This window comes from Alosa alosa, chromosome 23 (assembly GCF_017589495.1).
Source record: "Alosa alosa isolate M-15738 ecotype Scorff River chromosome 23, AALO_Geno_1.1, whole genome shotgun sequence".
Classification (NCBI taxonomy): domain Eukaryota; kingdom Metazoa; phylum Chordata; class Actinopteri; order Clupeiformes; family Clupeidae; genus Alosa; species Alosa alosa.
Window position 1 is genome coordinate 9,547,285 of NC_063211.1, and position 16,518 is coordinate 9,563,802.

Here is a 16,518-nt window from a genome sequence, read left to right on the forward strand (position 1 = left end):
CCACTGCTTGCACTTGACAGGGTTTGGCTGTAGGGCAGGGGGGCATTGGGGGTATACCCCCCCTCCCCCTTCTCCCCTCAGCCGTATTTACTTAACGGGATGTAGGAAAGCTTTAATCTGCTCTCTCGGAGCATGTGGTTGCCGTAATTGCTGATTTAGAAAGATCTAGAAAATCCCTGCGAGGTTGGGATGACATGTAGCAGTCTAATCCTGCCCCTCTCAGACCACTCATTCTGCCCAGCTGAGGACCCTTGCACGAACAGAACACATTATCAACAAAAAAGGGGACAACTACGCAATACATAAGCATCTCCCCTATGTGTGTGTGTGTGTGTGTGTGTGTGTGTGTGTGTGTGTGTCTGTATGCATACCACTCGAGCCTGGCTTTGATGAATCTGTAAGCCATTGCGCCTGGAGCCAGGAGCGTTACTTCAGTGGCAACCAAAAGGCCATGTGTCAAACAGCCCATCAGCATTGCCTGGGTTACAGGTCCTCACAAACAGAGCCACGAGGAGACCAAACGGGGCAGAACGGGGCAGAACGGGGCAGAACGGGGCAGAACAGGGCAGAACAGGGCAGAACAGGGCAGAACAGGGCAGAACAGGGCCTGTGTGGGCCACACCCAGTCATGCCAGAATGCCCGCGGGTACCAGGAACTAGAAAGGGATTCTGAGAAAGGCGTCCTCAGATGTAATGGTGTTGAACTGGCACTGTGTACTCCAATAGGGGGAACCCTAAAAAGTGTCTTCCATGGTGTCTTCCAAGTGTCCTCCGTGGTGCAAACGGTAACAGCGCCCATACCATATTTGGGTCCAAATGCCCACGGGGACCCGATCCGACCAGAGTCATTTCCCGGTCCCGTCCCATCTCTCTACCGTTTGCTTCCTGTCACTCTCTCGACGGTTCTATTAAAGGCATAAAGCCCCCAAAAAGTGCCTTGCATGTGACAGACAACAACAACAAGGGGCAGCAGTGGCCTACTGGTAAGCGCTTCAGACTTGTAACCGGAGGGTTGCCGGTTCGAACCCCGACCAGTAGGCACGGCTGAAGTGCCCTTGAGCAAGGCACCTCTCCCCTCACTGCTCCCGAGCGCCGCTGTTGTTGCAGGCAGCTCACTGCACCGTATGCATTACTGTGTGTTCACTGTGTGCTGAGTGCGTTTTACTAATTCACGGATTGGGATAAATGCAGAGACCAAATTTCCCTCACGGGATCAAAAGAGTATATATACTTATACTTACTTTATACTTGACTTTGCCTGAATCCAATTGAACAGTTTTGGAAGTTACCTAAAGATCAGGATTTACAAGAGGGACCACTGGAATCTTCAATATTAAAAGACTATTAAAAGAATGGGCCAAAATCACACCTGAATACTGCGACTGATTAGTTTCGTCATACAGGAAATGCCTTGAAGCTCTCATTACAAATAAAGGCTTTTCCACAAAGTATTTAAGACATTTCAGCAGGCTTGTTCAATACTTTTTTCTGTGGCATTCCACTTTTTTACTCATAACTCTACTTATGGACATTAATGTTTGGATTTTTTTATATGTGTGGATTACCTAATACTAATATCTGGTAAAAATTAATTTGCAAATAGCCTCACTGGAAGTATACTTACTGAAAAAAACAGACGTGTTCAATACTTATTTTCCCCGCTGTAAACACTGCAATTGGAATAAAAATGCCTGATCCAATCAGAATTTTAATCGGAAAGAGGTGGTGGAGCCTTGAGTCGTGGATCTGCTCGAGGTTTCTTCCTGTATGTATCTCCAATTCTAGGGAGTTTTTCCTCGCCCCTGTTACCCATGGGCCTTATTTTCTTTTCTCTGATTTTGTAACACTCTGTAAAGCGCCATGAGACATGTGTAATGTTTTGGCGCTCTATAAGTAAAATTTAATTTAAATTGAATGTTAACAGTCAATCGGATGGCCTGCTGTATCTTCTCAAGGAAAAGCAGGCAACAACAGCTATTCCGATCAAAGATTCTAAAGTGACTTGAGAACACCTGATCAGAATAGAACGTACCCCATGTAAACAGATGGCACAAATCAGAATAGTTTCAATCGGAATGACATAAACTATCCATGTAAACATGGCCAAATGACTCACAGTTTACACTCCAACATGAGATGTAACCCTACTGTAGATATAACCATTTCTCTCAAAGAAAATAGCAGTTTGGTTGTGTACTGTGTGTGTGTGTGTGTGTGTGTGTGTGTGTGTGTGTGTGTGTAGTATTAATGTATATATTTTCTATTTCAGATAGATAGATACTTTATTGATCTCTAGGGGAAATTCAAGGTCACAGTAGCATACAGACAACATACACACACACATTCACTAACAGCAATAGGTGTGTATTACAGTGGCAAGACGGCACAAAAACACACTAAAAAGTGTGTGTGGCACAGTAAAAGGAAGTGAATGTGTGGTCCTGCCACTCAAGCCCCTTCAACTCCTTGTGCAAATCCGAAGGAATCCCTCCACTGGCAAACAACAGAGGAGAAACAATAGCAGTGGCTCCGATAAGAGCCTCGCCTGTCAGCACAGTTCCCAGAACTCCGCTAGCACATCACTTTCATTCTTTTTTTTCTCCGTCCAACTTCTTTTCAAAGAGCAATGGAGTGTGGAGGCTGGTGTCTGTCTGTCTGTGTGTGTGTGTGTGTGTGTGTGTGTGTGTGTGTGTGTGTGTGTGTGTGTGTGTCTTCTCTGGCATTCCTCTCCAGCTCTGGAAATCTGCCGCTGAAGCACACAGAGAGCCTGAGCTGTCAGACGCTCCCGACGAGCACCTGGGTCCTGTCGGAGAAGAGGTGGGACCGCCCCGCTCTTGTATATGCTTTTAACCTGCCTAAAAAGCCCCGAATATAAAGCCCAGACACACACCGCTGTATACAGAGTCCAGACTAGTGATTAGCCTGACTCTACTCTCTCTTGGTTTTTTTTTTTTATACATAACATATATGAGCCAGGTAGAAGTTTTCATTAGTTTGGGATATGGGCTTCCTGAAGTGTTTGGGTCAGGAAGTAAGAGGAGGGAACTGTTTCATGTTCCAAGAAGGGCAGTGATACGGGCAAGTTAACCCTAAAAAGGTGTGGGTTTTTGAACATTCTAACATAAGATTCCGCTCCGCAACAATTCAAGGTTCTAAAATTCTGTGTAGAATTCAATGAACGTACAAGTTAAGAGTTTGTGGAAAGGGTGTGTGGTGTCCAGCTGACAGCCCCTTCACCCTCCCATCCACACCACATGAGGCGCCACACGGCACAAATGGGGAAAAGTCATTTCACATCAAATCTTTCATGGAAATCGTTTTACAGACAAAAAAGCTGGCCAATACTCTATTTACAATAATAAATTGCAATACAACATGTTCAGATAAGATTCCACTAAGACAAGGATCAACAAAGAGCAGCAAAACAGTTATGGACCATTCTGAGGCCTCCTGACATTCCCACCTGAGCGCGTCTTAAACCCGGTATTAAACCTGGTCTTAAAACCATCAGACGTGCCCCTGCAGAAGTATTTACTCAGCACCGGCTGAGAGTGCATAGCCCTCCACTGACAAAAGCGTGACCCAGGGCCCAGGTTATGGAGGGTGTTTACACTGGGAATGATTGGTGGCTCTGCCTCCCAGGACAGCGCCTGGTACACCACTTCATAAAGGCAGCACTTAGGCACGCAGCCCCTGGCTGACTGGGGTAGGTTAGGATGGGGGGGGGGGAAGGTCCCGGGGTTGAGAGGGGGCAAGCGTAAACATAGTAAATAGCTTGTGTGGGTCGGCTGGGTGCATGTCGACCACTCATGTTTCCACGTGGTGCAGAGAAGGAAGGGAAGGGCCTCCGATCCCTCATCTCTCACAGATGTCTCATCTCTCACAGATCTCTCACAGATCTCTCATCTCTCACAGATGTCTCATCTCTCACAGATGTCTCATCTCTCACAGATCTCTCACAGATCTCTCACAGATGTCTCATCTGGACTCTGATGGAGGGGAGACGTGTAGTGAGGTGAGGTGAGGTGAGGTGAGGTGAGGTGAGGAGACCAATGGGAGAAATTACCTTCTCCAAGACAGCCTATATTTCTCTAGGTCTCTGAAACAGTGGTATGTACGGTATGTATGTATGTACGGTATGTATGTATGTATGTGTGTATGCATGTGTGTGTGTGTGTGTGTGTGTGTGTGTGTGTGTGTGTGTGTGTGTGTGTGTGTGTATGTATGTATGTATGTATGTATGTATGTATGCGTGTATGCGTGTATGCATGTATATATGTATGTAAGAGTGTGTGATGTGTGTTGATAAATTAGCACACCCATGCTCATAGGGCACAGAGGTCGAGTGGTAGTGGCTTTTAAAGAGTTGATGGATGAGAACTAATCTGGAGTAGCAAGTCTACATGTGGCTCCGTGCAGAGGAAATTAAGGCTGCATTAGTGTACATTACAGGAGTGGGCCAGGAAAAGGTAATATGAGGGAAAAAAGTGCTAGGTCGTGTAGCTGCATCATTAGAATGTATTAATTTGGCCACTAAATGACCACTAACATCAGCCTAGATAAGGGTGGTGAGTTAACCAGCATCCAGAGGACTGCTGCACAGGAGGATTCTTCCTGTCTGTACAGCTGTTCTCAATTGTTCTCTCAAAACCGCTCAGACCAAATAAAAACAGAATGTGGCATCTTTCAGCATAGTCTTTCAGAACGTTTGGCAACTGCCGTGGTCCCAAACTACACTTTGGATAGCGTTAGCTGTGATTGATGTGAAAGTTGCCATTACATATGAATGCCTCCTTGTGTGCTAGAGTGTATGTGTGTGTGTGTGCGTGTGCGCGCATTTGTGTGTGCGCGCGTGTGTGTGTGTGTGTGTTTGTATCTGTGTGTAAGAGTGCGTGTGCGTGTGTGTGTGTGTGTGTATGTATGTGTGTGTGTTCCAGCATACACTCTCTTACTGGAAGCCTTGACTCAAGCACATGTGTGCTCCTGGCGTTCAGGACCATCACATAGCCACCGTCCTCCACTCTGGCTGACCTACAATACGACACACACTTGACCAGGACCCTTGTTGCTGGGGGACAGGCTCACTCCTCATATGGCCCCAGCCTCTTCGTCCACCCACAATTCAGTGACTCAGTGGCAAAAACGTTTTGTTGAGATTGCACAACAGGCTGTAACCATTCAAGCAGCTTTGGGGTCTTAGGGTTTTTTTTTTTTAAAGGTGAAGTCAAATTACTGCCGCTTAACCGAGGCGGAAATTTGAATGTCTATAACTCTTGTTCCTCTTAAATGGGATGTGCTCTTGGTTAATGAACATCCCCTTAGCCTGAAATTAGCTCCAGCTCCATCCAGCTGGCTGTGAGGTCTGCGCCAGACTAATCCGCCAGGCCGATTTAAATGATTTGGAAGAATGAGGAAGAGGAAGTGCAGCTCAAACTTTCAGCTCAAGCGGACACAGAAAGTCTTAAAAAGAAAACGTCACTCCGTCAGGGAGTTTCAAGTAACAGCTGAGGGCTAAAGACTAGCCGCAGTAGACTTTTAGCATTTATCATGTTAATGTCCTCACCACATAAACAATACACAACTTCTGTGTGTGTGTGTGTGTGTGTGTGTGTGTGTGTGTGTGTGTGTGTGTGTGTGTACACTTACAGCGTTGGTCACTTCGATCTCATAGACCTTCTGGAAGGATCCCCGGTCGAAGAACACCAGCTTGCCGTTGCCCTCACCCTTTCTCACTGACGTCCCGGTCACCAGGAGCTGGTCATCAGGACTGAAACAGCAGTCGGTCCTAAAGGCAACATATACAGCAACTACAGTGGGTACTAGTTAAAAATGGACACTTCACTCATGAAAAATGTGATTCACGCAGCATGCATGAGCATTTCTCTAAGTACTAAGTACTAACTTTAGAATTGGAACTGTACTTCGGCTGTGCTGGATGACGTTTCATAACTGTTCACAAGTTCACCAAAACACAACTACAGAAAATAATGCATATTGAGAAATGCCTTATGAGAAAAAAGTAGCTTACAAATTAAAACAGCCCCTTGGCAAGGTTGCTCTTAATGGCATTATTATATAAATTATATAAATTATTTACTATCATAATTATCATGGGACTAAGGTCAGACTGCATCATCTGGGTATATGATGGCTACATGATAGGGAAGACTTCCCTACAACATTAAGGGCAACTATGAACCTTCTTTAAGGCTTGACAACTATATTTGGTATTTAGCATCATATATTTGCTTCAAGCTAGATTTCTCACATTCACCTAAATCTGAAGTCTGAAGTATTTATCACAACCATTACGTCTTAACACTGTAGGTCATTCAACTTACATTGGGAAGAAGGTGCTCAGTCCAGTTGCCACGTTCAGAGGCTTCCGGAAGTTCCGGATGTCCCACGTCTTTAACGTGTCATCGCCTACCAAACAAAGTCACCGCTGTCACCACAAACAAGTACGGAAAACACCACCAAAATCACGGCCACCGTGATAATCATCATCACCATCATCATCATCATCCCCCCCGTCATGGGACACAACAGGCTCTGCTTCTGTTAGCCCGGTGGTGACGCACAGCACTCTCCACACAGACCAGTGCTGAGTGATGCTAGGGGCAGAGAGAGAGAGAGAGAGAGGCAGAGAGAGAGAGAAAGAGAGAGAGAGAAAGAGGGAGGGGGAGAAAGAGAGAAAGAAAGAAAGAGAGAGAGAAATAAAGAGAGAGAGAGAGAGAAAGAAAGAAAGAAAGAAAGAAAGAGAGAGAGAGAAATAAAGAGAGAGAGGCGTGCTGTGTGCTATAAGGTCACTCTGGAGGAGCACAAACCCGAGTGGTGGGGCTGAATCAGGCCGATTGTGTGGGAGCCAACGGCGTGACCGGCGCTGTGCTGGAGGAGTGACTCACCCGAGCCAGCGTCAGGGAGAGGGCCGGAGTTTGTCGGGGAGAGAGAGCGGGTTTGTCGGGGAGAGAGCGAATTTTTTTGGGGGGAGAGGAGGCTTTGTCGGGGGGAGAAAGCGGGGGTTTTCGGGGGGAGAGAAATGGGTTTGGCGGGGAGAGAGGAGAAGTGTGTCAGGGAAAGAGATGAGTTTTCTAGGGAGAGAGCGGAGGCTTGTCGGGGGAAGAGAGGGGGTTTGTTGGACAGAGAGCAGGGTCTGTCTGGAGGGGTCAGACGAGGATTGTGCTGGAGGTCACGGGGGAACTCCAGACGGAAGACTGTGAAGTGACGTATCCCCTAGTGGAGGAAAGTCAGAGACTGTGTGTGTGTGTGTGTGTGTGTGTGTGTGTGTGTGTGTGTGTGTGTGTGTGTGTGTGTGTGTGCAAGAGAAAACATGTAGACAGTAGCGGTGGGTGTGTGAGTGAGCGAGACTAACTGAGTGAATGATTTTGCACAAGAAAAACAGAACGTGTGCGAGTGTGTCCCGGCACACCTGAAAGTTACGAGAAACTGCGTTCGAGAGAGAAAGGGAGAGCGTGTTTACTCTGGAATATCATAAGTGGACCTGAGTTCGAGAGCATGTGTGCATGCGTGTGTATGTCCAGAAAGGCGGCCACTTATGCTGCTGCAACAATTGGCCCTTTGTGACATATGAGCATTTCACATCTAACAGCTAGCCGTCCTCTACTCCTCTCCTCCACACAGGCCTGGCTACTCTCCATCTGTCTGACCGTTTATGCAAGAGGAGTGGTGCACAATGAATTGTCTGTGTGTGTGTACCTGTGTGTCTGTGTCTGTGCACATACCTGTGCCTGTGTGTGTGTGCGCGTGTGCGTGTGTGCATGCGTGTGTGTGTGTGTGTGCACGTGTTTGTGTGTGTGATGCCACCTCACCTCCTCGAGATGCCAGGATGGTCCCATCATAGGAGAAGGTGAGACAGGAGGTGTCAGAGCCTGGGGTGTGGGCCTGCCGACAGTGGAACTTCGTGTGGACCTGAAGGAGAACAGGAACGAGACAGAGCACTAGACTTTCAATCCCATCAGGACGCCTAAAGGGCCTTGAAAAACAACGTCATGTCATGATTAAGCTGACGATTTTATCCAAAGCGACTGACAAAAAAGGGGGGAAATGAGAAGTAGAGTGTGACTAGGACATGTTAATGCAGCAGTTAATGCAGCAATAAACAGTTAGTAGGTCTAGCTGGGTCACCTAGATCACCTAGTGTGAAATCAGAAAACCACACGAGTTGATTAACTTAAAGAAAGCCAAGGAAAATTGTTTGATCAAATATTACAAAAAAACAAAAAAAATACAATACAAAGACCTTCAATGCTGAATGACAAAGCTTCATTTCTTAAACATTCAAACTGTGAGGCTTAGAACTGTTTAGGATAGAGCTCGACTCCAAAGCCTAAATGGTGTGTGCCTAATCAATCAATTCCCTCAAGGGCCGTTATGTATGAACTTGCACTGTGCTCCATGTGTGTGCGTGAGGTCTTACACGGTCCCACTCAGATATCTATAATGTCTAAAGGCCTTTGAGGGAAACACATTAAAAGACATACAGCCATAAATCTGACAAAGATGATAACCTTTATGAGTACTTGAGACTCAAGAATGCATTGAAGAAACCATTAAACCCACATCAGGGCTCTGATGATAGACATAATAGTGTGTGTGTGAGTGACTGACTGACTGATATTGTGTGTGTGTGTGTGTGTGTGTGTGTGTGTGTGTGTGTATGCATGTCTGTGTGTGTGTGTGCGCGTGTGTGTGTCTCACATGTTTAATACTCCCTCTGTCATCACGCTCTCAAAGAGCTCAGCCTCATCTGGGTGTATTGGCTCCTCTTAGAGCTCCTCACCAGCCTCCAGTGCCCTGCCACCACTGAGCACACACACTCCCACAAACACTAGCAGCGGTCATCACCCTGAGTGGTGCTAGGCTATCCGGCTTTGCTTGATGAGGGTGTTGACAAGGGCATCTGCAGGTAGCAACATACTACACCTCCTCAACTCTATGGGCAATTGAAAGAATAATCTCCCAAGCATAGTGAGAATAGGGGACACGGCAAGCAGGGGGGTCCAAGCGCCATGATCAGTCTGTGAGCTACTGGAACAACAATGCAACTCAGGCCGCTAAGGCACAGCTTCACGGCTCAACTGCATACGTAGCGAGTCTCCTCATTCTACAAAGCCTCGACGGGACCACACTCTGTGCTGGACGCGTGCCAGTCTCGCAGGGGCTCAAAGTGGGCTTTGGATGATGTTTGGATCTTTCACTAAACCGCCCCCTGCCCATACATTTTTTTTTTTTTTTTTTTTAAAAATCAATGGCCCGCTGGTAAGTGCACAGGGCAAAACATGACACATGAGAGAGAGGACACACGTGCCGACAGACGAGGCGAGGCAAGACCAGGGGCCAGGGGCCAGGGGGTGAGTGGTGGATCTGAAGCCCGTGGGAGGGAGGAAGAGAGAGAGAGACACCACACCGACGGTCCATCTTTTTAAAAAAAAACAAAATATATGCCAGACACGCACGTGGAGAGGTGAGGAACTGCCAATAAAAACAGATTCCTCTTTCAGGGAGAGTGCTGCATTTATAGATCACACAGGGGACCACAGAGTGGGGCCATGGTCTCTGAGGGCAACAGGGCATAGAGTGTGTGTGTGTGTGTGGGTTTGCGTGTGTGTGTGTGTATGTCAGTATGCGTGTGCTTATGTGCATATGTTTGCAGATACCATGTGTCAAAAAGAGAGTGTTTTGTAGGGGTTTTTTTTTTTGGGAGGGGGCGGGGTGTAAAAGTGCTCATCAGGTTGAGGCAGGACACAAGAACCATGTCCTCAGCAAAGCAAAGTCATGGCTCACACAACACACACAGTCCCCAAGCAGCTGTCACCAAACATATAAATACACACATAAACACACTAGTAAATCGTAAATCCGGTTTTATAGGCCAAGTATACTTGCGTATACAAGGAATTTTGTCTTTGCATTTATCCCATTCGTGAATTAGTGAACACACAGAGCACACAGTAAAAACACAGTGAGGTGAAGCACACACTAACCCGGAGCAGTGAGCTGCCTTGCTACAGCGGCGCTCGGGGAGCAGTGAGGGGTTAGGAGCCTTGCTCAAGGGCACTTCAGCCGTGGATGTGGGTAGGGGAGAGCAGTGCTCAACCACTTTCCCCGCCCACATTTTTCTTACTGGTCGGGGATCGAACCAGCAACCCTTCGGTTCTAAGCCCGAAGCCCTAACCAGTAGGCTGCCCACGGCTGCATGGCTGCACGGCTGCCCACGGCTGTATTAGTCTTGCGTCAGCCACTAATGCTGTTACTGTAAGGTGTGCATAATCATTGAATCACCGTCCTGTGACAAAGTTATTTGAGTCATTAAAAGTCACTAAAAAAACATGACCTTTTCTCTTCATAATAAAAAATCTAGAACACATCAACCCATCTTCAGGGGAGATACTGAAATCTTCTGAAGTGAAGTTTTCTTTGTATCATTATCTGTGGGCTAATGTCTGCCTTCATAAACAGACAATCAGCTGGTGGGATAAAAAAAGCGAGTTGTGGTCTCGTGCGTGCGTGCGTCGTCGCGCGCGCGGCGCGTCGCGCGTGCGCGCGCGTGCGCGCGTCGCGTCGCGCGCGCGGCGGCCATGCTTCAGCAACAAAACTAACTTTTCCTGTGTGAGCATATGGGTAGCAGCAGCAGCAGCAGCCGAAACTCCACGTAACAGCAGAGAAAGGACACGAGCACGCAACTGGATGAAAGGGTTTGCATGAACATGTCGTGCAGTTAGTCATCGCCAGAGACAAACAAGAGAGACTCATCATTGCAATGTTTCCTTCCTTCACTCGCTCGCTCGATCGCTCCCTCCCTCCCACGTCACTCGCTCTCGGTGGACCACATGCGTGTCTCTACCTGTGCCGAGCTCAGCCAAAAAACTCCGATAAATCTTTTAAAGCTTTTAGCAGAGAGGGAGGCAGGCAGACGGCGGAGGCACGTTATATTTACGCGAGGTCCCTCAATCTCATAAGGCTCTTGAATAATAACAATGAGACAAGCAGCATGCAACTTTGACAGAATAGTTCACTGTATGGAAAGAATAGGACAGAAGGAGGGGTGGGGGGGGGGTGTAGAGTGTGCAACTGAGGCCCAACCACTCAAACACAAAGAGCACTCCAAACGCAGTAGGCATTATCTATCTATCCACTGTATACGACTCATAAATGTATATGTTCACGACTTATTTGTATGTGTCTGAATTTCCTTCCCAAACATAGGTAAACTGATTAGGGTGTGGGTTTTAAATACAACCATGCTAAGATATTGCAGAATCTACACGTAAGTCCATATCATTTGTTAATAAGCTATCCTGTTGATGCCAAGTGCACGCAGTAGGGTAGGTTAGTAGTCTTGTGGCGCTGAATTTGACTTGGCACTGATGACTGTAGACTCTGGTACAATAGAGATCGGACATCTGGTGAACTGAGAAGCAGTAGCTCGGTACATCTAATAGGAACCTTCTGGATAAATCTTTTCTTTGGCAACAGGAGAAGGAGCATCAGAGAGTTTCATTTATTATGTCTTGCTCATGGTCCTACTTACATGATCATGAGTTTTGTATTTGTAAATGGTCACTTGTGTGCGTGTTCGTGTGGGTCTATGCAACTTGTTTGCAGGAAGGAGTAAGACTGGTGTGTGAGGGAAGGACAGAGTGAACAGAGAGCAGAGTGTGTGTGTGCGCGAGAGAGTGAGAGCAGGAGCGTGACGTGCGAGAGCGACTAGGAGAGTGACAGAGTTGTGAGGCACTGAGACTGTCAGCACTTTCAGCCACAGCAGGGGAGAGAAGTAATTTCCCTGCAGTGGCCAGATAAGACACTAAGACACACACACACACACACACACACACACACACACACACACACACACACACACACACACACACACACACACACACACAGTCACAAGATTACACCCACCATTTTCTCCTCATCCATCCCTTCCATCCTTTCACCCCCCCTCTTTCTCCACTCTCCATATCCCTCCTTCTTTCCCCCATCGTTCCACCTATCTCCCTCTTCTCTCTCTCCCTCCCTCCTTCCCTCCCTCTCCTCCTCTCCAGTGCTATTTTGGTTTGCTCTCTTCGACACGTCGGACACTTTGCATAACGGCTCCGTCTCTCGCTCCCCTCTAAGTGCGGCCCACTCGGCCTCTGCGGCCCTCTCCCTCTCTATCAGTCCGGCTCCACACCCGGGGTCACTAATGGGCCCTGCTGCCACTCATTCACTTGAAAGAGTCTGCCCGAGTTCTCCTCTCTGGGGCCTGACTAGGCACAAAGTAGCTGATGGGTGGGTGTTGGGCGGGGAAGTAGGGGGGTTGGGAGTGATTGAACGTTCGTAATTTTTAACAGGTGCCGGAGCGAAAATTCTGGCAGAAACGTGCGAACGAGTGAAAGAATTGGCACAGTGTTCTTCGCTGCTCCCTTGTGATGGTTAATAAATGGGTTGTAATGTTTCAAATGACAGGGCTGGGGGAAAGTCATTAAATATCATAAGCAAGAATTAATTTTCCTCTTGGGAAAGGGAAACGAAGTTATGCAGAAGAAAAGGGAGTAGTATTCAGGTTCTCTGGGCTTCCAATCACCAGAACCGTGTGATCCTCTTTGTTCCGTGCTTTCAACGTAATGGAGTCAGACCATAGTTCCAGTGTGTGGCTGGATTAAGGTTCCTTCAGGATTCAAGGTGTGTTCTGTTTGATATGGTACATCCTTTATAAGTGGACACGGCATTAAGACATGTTTTAAACATCTGTAATCCTATTTCAAATGATATGTCTAGGCTGAGTCCAGATGTTCGAGAACTTGACAAATGAACAAAACCACTTATTGGTGCTTTGATATCAGAAAAGTAGTATTAGCAAAACATTATTAAACTCTACTTTAACTTGGAATGTGTCCAAAGGCTCCATTTGTATGTGGCTTCACCATAACATGCTCAATATATTCTCAGTTGACCAGACCATGCGAGATCATTTTTACTACCATTGGGAAAGTGTGGGCCTAGACAAATGCACATGAAACCAGAAGTTTTTCACATAGGTGGTGCCCTTGCAATGACCTGTTCTACGACCACCACTACACCTCCAGCCCAAGACATGGAAATTGGGTTATGCTTCGCTCAGACGCCTCTGTGAGACACATGGCAAAATCTGATCTCACCCCGACTATCCACACAGGAGTGAGTGAGAAACAGGAGTGAGTGAGAAACAGGAGAGAGAACACACACACACAGACAGGGAGAGAGTAATGAGATGAGAAAAGTGACACACTGGAAAGGAGAACAGAAATCGAGAGCAGTGCAGTAATAAGAGAGAGAGAGGGGGCGCTGGAAGAGTGAGGTCCATCAGTACAGGTGAGCCCTGTCTCCCGGTCCCTGGTCCACCCTCCCCACCCTGCTCCACCTGTCATCACCAGCACCCCGATAGGGATCAGACACAGCCGATTTCACGCTCCAGCTCCAGTGCGACCGCTGTGGGACTCCGCAACTGCTGCATGGATGGAATTTCCATTGTAGATGTCGATGAGGAGGTGAAAAAGAAGGATAAAAAAATGAGTGTAACTGTAACGGTGAGATGTCGACTCGTGCGTATCTAGTCTAGTGAGATGTCGACTAATGCGTATCTAGTCTAGTGAGATGTCGACTCATTCCATTATCTAGTCTAGTGAGATGTCGACTCATGCATTATCTAGTCTAGTGAGATATCGACTAATGCGCATCTAGTCTAGTGAGATGGACGCATGCTTATCTAGTGTAGTGAGAGTTTTTTTTGTCTGTGGTTGGCAATAGATTGGTCGCAACAAGATTGTATCAAGTATACAATTCGCAAAGTTTCATCCAGAGCATAAAAAAAATTTAGCAACAGGTGTTTCAAAGTCAGTGATAACGGGGACTACGTCAGTGTTCGGAACAGAGTATTTATTAGGTGCATGAGAAATGCACTATGTTCTTGAGCACCAAACCAACAAAGAAAGTTACAAACTACACCCACAGTATACTACATCAACAAAGCTCTAGTTATTTAGCTTTGGATTTAGTCAGCCAATATAGTCGACTAAGGTTACTACTTGAATCATGTGTACAAGTATTTTTATGCCTGTTGTTCTACTGTACAACTTTTCACCACATGAAATGCCATTTTTAATCGTTGTTCACAAACATGGAAGTCCCTTTTAGAAATAAAAACAGTTCCAACCCCTGATGCCCTGATGAAGATTAAAAGTTGAAACACGTAGGCATGTAGCCAGTATTTACTGAAGTTTTTTTTTTTTATTATTTGGTTACAATTTACATAAGAGTGACATGACACTGTCATGAACGTGTCATAAACATTATAAAAATGTTTATGTAAATGTTTATGACATAACACTTCTATCACTCGCTTCTGTCAAGTGTCATTCAGTTTATGTCATAACAAGTAAGTTAGGGTTAGGGTTATGTCATGTCACTCTTATGTTGAAAGCTAAAGTAAAGTGTTACCTCTTATTTTTCATACAGGTGTGCCTCAATTCTCAATTTTCATGTATGACCTAGAGGTGCATTTTGATGAGCAGCCTGTAGTTTTCCTGCAACAAACATTATTGACAAGGGAAGCATTCCCCTTCCTTTTTCTTCCATTTCCAGCCTCGTTTAAAATAATGCCATGTCTATCCAAAGCCACACTATCTGAGCCAAGAGGCTTCTGAGGACAGCCCGAGGGATCTGTGTAGCTGATGGGCCTGCTGAGATGTTTGGAAGAGAGCCCCAGAGCCTGCCTCTTGGAGGGGGCCTGGAAAAGCCTGACGCGTCAGTATTTATGAGCTTATCCTGAGTAAACGACTCAAGTGTGAACAAACTCGCCCAGATGCGTGAAAGAGCCTGGGGGCAAGAGCTGCCGCCCGAATCCTACACCACCCCAAACTTCCACAGCTGGGGGGACACTCAAGCTGTGAGATGAGGGTCTTGGCTTCTCGTCGGGGGGAGGAGAAGTAGGCTACTCCGTCCACATCGTCCCCCCACTATGCCTCTGGCAGCAGCGTAAACTCAGCGGTGATTTACTGTGTCGGTTTTTGAGGTGGGGAGCCACAGCCTGGTGGTTTGGGAGGCAGTATGAAGACATGGGATCATGTGTGAGAGGCAAGGAGAGAGCATGAGGGGGGGACATACAGAGAGAGAGAGAGAGACACAGCAGGGTGTCAGCGGATATGTACAGTCACATCTACACATGCGGTCACACACATACACACACACACACGCGGTTTAGTGACACCTTGTCACTAAACATGTTCAGATATTTTCTCTTAAAATTGAGAATTGAGTCATAGATATGGATGTTTCACCTTGTCAAGATAATGAACATAAATGTCTTAAGGGGTTGGGGGGTTAATTCAATGAAAAACAAAAAAGTCTGGCCATGCATAATTCATTATGACATTATGGCTACATTCATGCATCATATTCATTGATAAAATGCTATAAAAACATGAAGACCTAGACACTTGCATACACATATCAACTGTCTCATACACAGGAACACACACACACAGACACACAAAGTGATATCCAGTGAAGGATAAGAGCAGCTGTTGAGGGGTTTTGGCCACTTGATCCTCTGGACCAGCACGAGTTCAGAACTGACTTGGTAAGGTTTGCCTTCAGAGAGGTCATCACAAAGCTGTGTGTGTTGGGTTTGTGTGTGTGTGTGAGTGTGTGCTTGTACTATATTTATGTAATGCTACTGGGTTAACATAGTTAAGAACAGTTGTGCTTGGATAAGATCTTCGCTGGCCTCTTCCGAGGATGTAACCAAACCCCAGACAACCAAAGCCACAACCCAGCCCTCCAAACAAGCCTCCTGCACCCTGGCCGAGCTGAATATGTGCAAACTCTCTCGTGATGGCCCTGAAAGATGAGTGGGCACAGAAGAAAGAGACTCAGGGTGTGTGTGTGTGTGTGTGTGCGTCTGGCAGTGACTCCCCGGTTAGGTTTCATGCTGGGGGAACTGAGCAGGAAGAGAAGATTAACAGGGGAAGCACACCAAAGCAAAGCACTTTATGAATGAGCGCTGGGAATGGGCCGATTTCTTTCACCACCTCGACCATTAGAGCTTGCAGGACCTATAAATAAAACACGGACGCTATGACTGTGCTCTCAGGAAGAACCGTATGACTATTTATGACCACAGATAGATGCAGGTTAATCTGGATCCATTTTACTGTCTCAGATGAGGAGACAGGCTTGATTCCAAGTAAGTGAGAGTGTCTGTATTGCTAAGGGCTTTGATGTGTATTGAGGAGGTTCAAAATGAGATGGTATTGTAATGTTGTAGTGTTCCAGAACTGAGGTCATCAGAGAGTCGGGAAGACTTCAGGAGTGAAGACGCATTACCTAGCAACCACAAAGAGGCAAGGTAGTGATGGAATGCCGGTGGAATGAAGGTTCTGAGACCAAGCATGCAATCTATGCCCCCAAAAGGGCCAAAGCTCTCAATCCACACGCCCCAAGAAGTCTTGCTGAGGTCCATCAAAGGACCCAATC

At 46.7% G+C, this 16,518-nt stretch overlaps 1 protein-coding gene across 1 annotated transcript in view; it reads right to left on the bottom strand.

Annotated features, from left to right (window-relative positions):
• Positions 1 to 16,518, bottom strand: part of LOC125288955 (WD repeat-containing protein 70) — a 58,527-nt gene that overhangs the window by 13,221 nt on the left and 28,788 nt on the right. Inside the window, exons 11-13 of the mRNA XM_048235670.1 lie at positions 7,830 to 7,929; positions 6,342 to 6,426; positions 5,647 to 5,785 (exon numbers count right to left, since the gene is read on the bottom strand). Of these exons, the coding sequence (XP_048091627.1) occupies positions 5,647 to 5,785; positions 6,342 to 6,426; positions 7,830 to 7,929 (324 nt within the window). The remainder of the gene's footprint in view (positions 1 to 5,646; positions 5,786 to 6,341; positions 6,427 to 7,829; positions 7,930 to 16,518) is intronic.